The sequence below is a fragment of the Rhinatrema bivittatum genome, chromosome 2 (genome assembly GCF_901001135.1).
Source record: "Rhinatrema bivittatum chromosome 2, aRhiBiv1.1, whole genome shotgun sequence".
In the NCBI taxonomy this organism is placed as follows: Eukaryota; Metazoa; Chordata; class Amphibia; order Gymnophiona; family Rhinatrematidae; genus Rhinatrema; species Rhinatrema bivittatum.
Genome location: NC_042616.1, coordinates 488572896 through 488579900, shown reverse-complemented (window position 1 = coordinate 488579900; position 7005 = coordinate 488572896). Strand labels below are relative to the sequence as shown.

The following is a 7005-nucleotide window of genomic DNA, read 5'->3' as shown; positions in this document are numbered from 1 at the left end:
AGAAAACAAAGCACTTGTAAACAGATAAAGACTTTTTGTGTTACCCAGTCAATCCTACCCACAGCATCATATTTTTTATGCCTATTGCTCAATACCCTATGCAAGGTCTAAGCCACGAGCTGAGAGAAATCTTTTCTTGATGTTTGAGAACTTGTAATAAGTGGCTGGAGATAAGATTCTGTCTCTCGACTCCATCGGGAAGATGAAAACGTCATGACTCATAGAGGATTAAACCTCCTATGAAAGATATTTTTTTTAATTTTCAATGTAGACCCTAGGCTAGCTCTGCTGCTCTCCTTTCCTTGTCTTTCTCTGTACCGGAGAACATAACATAATACCAACTGCCAGCCCGATAGCAGGTGTAGGATGACACCACATCCCGCCACCCACAGAACGCTCCGTTGGGGGGGGAGAGAAGGGGCGGAGCCGTCTGCAGGACGCTGGTCCTCGGCTGCTGGTTGTCACAGTAACAAGCAGTGACGCAGAGCCGGGGGTCGGGAGGCGGTGCAAAGCTTGGCTTCCCGCCTCCTCCCCCCCTTCCTTTTCACTTCCCCCCCCACCCCAAACACAGGAAGAGCGCGGGGCCGGTGTTAGATCCAAGTGCCGCCGTTGCAGCCGCTGAACAGGACACGAAATGACCTCCCCGGGCCCGCTGCACATGTCCATCCATCCGCCGCGGAGCGTCTCTCTGGGACTGCTGGGCGGAGGCGGGGAAGGGACCTCCCTGCGCGGCCGAAGGCGAGACTCCCACTACTGCGAGGAGAGCGGGCTGACGCGAGGGCTGCTGGAGCCGTTACTCAGCCCCTGGCAGCAGGTAACCGCGCCTGCGCAATCGGAGTTGCTCCTAGTAACTTGTGGCTTTTCCCCTGTGGTTAGAGGGTGGGGTTTAGGATCTCTTCATTCATCCACCAAATATGAGGTATATGTCTTTGGATCGGTGTGGGATCATAGACTGGGTGCTACTGTTGTTAGGTGCCTTATATTATATTTTCCTCATATTCAGACAGGTTTAGCCCTGCCTAGCCAAAAATTAGTGATCTGTACGGATATTGCCCACAAGCTCAGTGCTATTTGGCAGGTAGTAGTTCTCATCAACAATAAGTTGAAAACTAAAAAACGTGTAGCCTTTCATACTGCATAAGTGTCCTCCTCTGCTGGCTAGCAACTATTACAAAGATTGCAAAGTCAGGCAACTTTTACCTTTTTTACTACCTCGTTCCTGTACATACTCAGATCATTCCAGACCAGTGGGCTGTGTATCCCTACCAGCAGATGGAGTCAGAGTACAAAAACTTTGGACACTGCTACATAAGAGAGAGTGCCACCTGCAATCCCTCAGTATGTCTCTGACTCTAGCAGATGGTAGAGATGCAAACCTGCGGTCTAGGGTTTAGTTAAAAAAAAAAAAAAAGTGGCTCAGATTTTGGATTTCCTGCAGCAGGGCTTAGCCTTTAACTCGCTTTGAGTTCAGGTAGCTGCTTTGGGAGTCCTCCGAGATGTTGCTCAGGGTCAGAAGCTGACGACGCATCCGGATATCATCAGGTTTCTTAGAGGAGCGAAGCATTTGCATCCGCCAGTGTGCAAAGTATGCCCGAGTGGAGCTTAAATTTGGTACTCCACACTCTAGGCGAAGCACTGTTTGAACCGTTGAAGAGGGTATCATTGAAGGATTTGACTCTGAAGACAGTGTTCCTGGTGGCTATCTGTTAGGCATGGAGGATTTCGGAGCTGCAAGCCTTATCCTGTAGAGACCCTTTCCTGAGAATTTACTGGGACGGGGTATCCTTGCGAACAGTTCCTTCCTTCATGCCCAAAGTGATCTCTTCTTTCCATGTCAGTCAGACGATGGAACTTCCAGCTTTTCCGGACTGGTCCCGTGATTCCTCCTGGGAGAGGGAGCTGCATTTGTTGGATGTGTGGTACGGCCTTCTCCGCTATCTGGAGATCTCTAATGATTTTCGATGGTCAGACCATCTCTTTGTCTTATTTCCTGGGGCCAAGAAGGGAGACAGAGCATCGAAAGCTACCATTTCTAGATGGATTCGGGAAGTTAACGCTTCCACATACATTTCTAAAGTAAAGGCTGCTGTGGAGTTGAGAGCCCACTCCACAAGGGCACAGGCGGCCTTCTGGGTGGAGTGTCAACTTCTTTCTCCGCAGGAGATTTGTAGGGTGGCTGTCTGGTCTTCCCTTCACACTTTCACCAAGTTTTATCGTTTGGATGTCAGGGCGTAGGGAGAGGTGTCCTTCGGAGAGAGTGTTCTGCGAGCCGGTCTTTTGGAGGCCCGCCTAGTATAAGGTGGCTTGGGTACATCCCACTGGTCTGGAATGATCTGAGTATGTACAGGAAAGGAAAATTGGTTCTTACCTGCTAATTTTCGTTCCTGTAATACATCAGATCATTCCCAGAGGCCCACCCCGTTCTGACTCCGAAAGACAAGTCTGTAGAGCTTTTAGTTTTCTGAAGGAATGATTGGATTTCTGTTAATCAGCAGGGATGGTGGCTTACCGCTGTATGTTTCGTTGGTTTTGGGTGATCTAGACCTCTGGTTAGTTGGGAGGGATCGGTCGCCCTTGGTTGAAGTTTAGTTGAGGTTTAGTTTCAAGGGCTTGGGTACAGGCCGATACTGAGGGACCTGCAGGTAGGGATACACACCCACTGGTCTGGAATGATCTCTATTACAGGAACGAAAAATAGCAGGTAAGAACCAATTTTCCTATATGTCATGCGATTATAGCTACAAGAGCATCTTCATCACAAGTTATGCTTCCTATTCATTTGCATTTAAAAACGTAAATATTTAACATCCAAAGACTAAACGAACTGGGTGCATTAAAACTGTATTTTAACAGAATACCTTCGAACAAGATTCAGAAGTAGACGTTTTCATTGCAGAAAATAAAAATGACTCTGCAAGGCTTGAAGCTATTAAACCCGGTAAGCATTATTACGTTATTACAACAGATGAATTTGCAAAAGAAAATCAAAAGAGAAGGTGGCAGATCATTATTTTGCACACATGAATCTTTTAAGATGATGAATTCATCCAAGTCTGTCTCTGCTGTAGAGGTCACCATGGCAGACATACTGCGATGGGTTATAATCCCAGAGCTGTGGTGTACTGGACACTGTGATATGGATGTAACCACCCAGGATATAATCTCTTGAAAGGAGACAGAATTAGGGGAGAAAGGGAGTGAGAGTAGTTCTTTAGAGAAACAATAGTGATTACTAAAGTGTAGGGAGAAACGGACTTACTGTGACTTGCCCTCCAAAAACATAAGAGAACACCTACCTATGTGAAAGTAATACACAGTAATACATTCAGCACAGAGAAAAGTAATAAATCCTGATCTAAGTAGGGTGACAATATAGGGCATGTAGGAAGATGTAGCCCTGCTTTTCTTAGGGACCTCAAAAGGGAAATCAAAACTATATCTTCATTCATGCAATGGGGTAAAGCCAGAACTTGCTCAGTTTTTTCTCCCTCGACACAGAGTTATATGATCATCTTAACGGTAAGAGGCATTATGAAGATGGTGCAGAAAGGGAAGGTCCTACTTGATTAGCAGATGGGGATTTGGAGATTGAAGCCTATCTGTTCCAGTATTAATTAGGAGTGGAAAAATTCTGGATACACTGTAAGGGGTTTCATCAGGCAATTAGTGGAAGAACTCTTCACTGAGGAAGATGAAAGATGATACCCAAGCCAGAAATGATATTCAAAGGTGGTGATTCAGTGTCTCTAGATGATTCAATAGTGCAAATTGAAAAACTAAAGAGTAGCAAATCACCTGGACCATCCCACAAGAACATCCCACAAGAACATAAGACTTGCCATACGAGATCAGACGAAAGGTCCATCAAGCCCATTATCCTGTTTCCATCAGTGGCCAATCCAGGTCACTAGTACCTGGCAGGATACAGAGGGGGTAAATAGAGTCCATGCTGCTTAAGCCAGGGATAAGAAGTGGATTTTCCCAAAGTCCACTTTTAATAATTGTTTATGGACTTTTCCTCCAGAAACTTGTCCAAATCTTTTTTAAATGCAACTACACTAATAGCTTTCACCACATCCTTTGACAATGAATTCCAGGGTGCCAAAAGAACTGAAAATTACAGACCTGCTATTAGTATTTTCTAAACTATCATGAAGATCATCTATGGTACCTGTAATGCCAATGTATCACCAGTTTTTAAAAAGGGATCAAGGGGTGATCCAGGAAACTACAGACTAGTGAGTCTAACATCTGTGCTAGACAAAAATGGTAGAAACTATCAAAATTGCTGAAAATATAGATAGATTTAATTGAACAAAGTCAACATGAATTTAGCCAAGGGAAGTCTTGCCTCACCAATCTGCTACATTTTTTTGAGAGCATAAATAAACGTGAATAAAGGGGAGCCAGTTGATACAGAATATTTGGATTTCCAGAAAGCATTTGACAAAATCCCTCATGAGAGTCTTCTTAGGAAATTAAAAATAATGGGATAGGGGGCAGTGACCTGTTGTGGACTGGGAACTGGTTAAAAGATAGAAAACAGAGAGAAGGGCTAAATGGTACATTTTCTAAATGGAGAAAGGTGAATAGTGGAGTGCCCCAGGGATATGTACTGGGACTGATGCTTTTTAATATATTTATAAACAACCTGGAATGGGAACTACGAGTGAGGTGATCAAATATGCTGATGACACAAAATTATTCAAAGTTGTTAAATCACAAGAGGATTGTGAAAAATTGCAAGAGGATCTTGCAAAACTGGGAGATTGGACAAGCAAATGGCAAATGAAATTTAATGCCTACAAGTGCAAAGTGATGTACTTAGGGAAGAGTAACCCAAATTATAGCTATATAATGCAGGATTCCACATTAGGAGTCACCACTCAGGAAAAGGATCTAGGCATTATCATTGATAATACATTGAAATCTTCTCAGTGTTCAACAGCTGCCAAGAAAGCAAGTAGAATGCTAGGAATTATTAGGAAAGGAATGGAGAATAAAAAGAGAATATCATTTCTCACAGGACAAGCAGGATGGTAGTCCTCATATATGGGTGACATCATCAGGATGGAGCCCAATCACTGAACACTTTTGTCAAAGTTTCTAGAACTTTGACTGGCACCTTCTGGGCATGCCCAGCATGGCATTAACCCTGCATCCAGCAGGGGTCCCCCTTCAGTCTCTTTGTTTCCGCGCAGCAGTAGCCTCGCGGGTTAAGGCGCTCTCTAGAGATTCCTGACAGGAATTTTCCTCACGGAACTTCTTTCAAAATTTTCAAAAAACTTCTACCCCATAAGGGTCACCCTATCGATATCCATACTCCACGGTCGAAAGGTAAGGCTTTACCCTCATTTGTGGTTGATTCCCGTCAAGTTTTCCCTTCGGGCCTACTGGCCATCGACCTCACAGCGGCTAAATTTTTGTCGAAGCCATGGCGTCGGGTTTTCATCACTGCCCCGATTGTCCTCGGACAGTGTCCATCACAGACCCGCATAGAGTTTGTGTATTGTGCTTGGGGTCCGACCATGACAACCTAACTTGCACCAAATGTGCCCAAATGACGCTGAAGGGCCGTAAGGCCCGCTTAGAAAAGATAAGTTTCTTTTTCATTCAAAACCCCGGCTCCATTGACCGCTTCGACTTCGTGTGAGCCGGTGCCATCGACCTCTCGCCAGCAACGGGACACCGGTGCTGCCCGATCGGCATAGACTACTCCAAAGGTGTCGACTTCTTCCTCATTGCCTCAGGAGAAGGATCAAGGAGAACATTGTGAAAAGCGTTGATACCGACATCGGAAGGCTCAATCCGCTGATCCAGGCAAGCCCTCGGCGTCGACAGAGCCACCGACAAAGAAATCCTGTCCAGAGAAGGCCCCAGCCTCCTCTGCGACCAGATCACCGAGGCGTTCCCCACCTTCATCGGTGCAGGGAGCCGCGACTCCACTTTTACTGGTGGACCCCCCTAGCTATGCCTCTGTTGCCTTCCACTCCGGACCCTGGGTTACATGCCCCAACCTTCCGCGAGGAATTGGATCGGATGGTCCAAGAGGCCATTGGTAAGGCACTTCAGGGTTTCCAACCTCCATCGACACCGATGCCAGCCCCAGTCACCAATCCGATACCCACAGTGCTTGCATCGCTCCTAGGTAGACTGGATGTGCTGATCGGTGCTCTTCCACCGGTGGAACCGAGAGTACTGGTACCTCCACCGCATTCCACGCCGATACCTTTGTCATTGGAAGATGAAGAAACACAGATACCCATTTCGCCGTCTGGAATCTTGCCACCGACTCACCCGATGTCACCGGTTCCATCAGTACCGCATCATCCTCCATCGGTGCCACCATCAATGGCGTCGGTGCCACTGTCTATGCTGTTGGTGCCGCCATCGGTGCTGCCTCCGGTACCATCGATGCCTAGGCCTGATCCTTCAGGACTAACTACATTTCTTCCCTCTGGTGATCCTATGGGAGCTGGGGATCAACCTTACCATCCTTGGACCGATGACTCTTCCCAGGATTCTAATGATTTGCCAACAGAGCCCTCTCCCCCTGAGGAAAGACGACGCTCTCCTCCAGAGGATCTCTCCTTTATTCATTTCATAAAGGAAATGTCTGAAACGATTCCATTTCAGCTTCAGACAGAAGAGGACTCGAGGCACAAGATGCCTCCAGTTTCTGGATGCCCCAAAGGAAATCATGTCTATTCTTATTCATGAAATCCTAATTGACCTGCTGAAAAGGAATTGGGAGCACCCAGGCTCGGTACCACCTGTCAACCGAAAGACAGATGCCACCTACCTTGTCCAGACAGCCCCTCACTTTCAAAGAACACAGCTGGATCACCATTCTGTGGTTGTGGAGTTAGACCAGAAGAAGGCACAACGTTCTAAACCTCATTCCTCCATACCTCCAAGGAAAGAATAGAGGTCCCTGGATGCTTTTGGTAGGCATGTCGTCCATGGCTCAATGCTCATTTCTCACATTGCTTCCTACCAGTTATA

The 7005-nt window shown here is 46.4% G+C and overlaps 1 protein-coding gene across 4 annotated transcripts in view; it reads left to right on the top strand.

Annotated features, from left to right (window-relative positions):
• The first annotated feature begins 547 nt into the window (after window positions 1-547).
• FAM217A (family with sequence similarity 217 member A) overlaps window positions 548-7005 on the top strand; it is a 388133-nt gene continuing 381675 nt past the window's right edge. For 3 of the 4 annotated variants that reach the window (XM_029590574.1, XM_029590571.1, XM_029590573.1), the window contains exon 1: window positions 548-814. In XM_029590574.1, coding sequence (XP_029446434.1) covers window positions 635-814 — 180 coding nt within the window. In that variant the 5' untranslated portion in view covers window positions 548-634. Of the gene's footprint in view, window positions 815-2853; window positions 2939-7005 lie in introns of all 4 variants that reach the window. The other variant, XM_029590572.1, reaches the window with a different exon arrangement.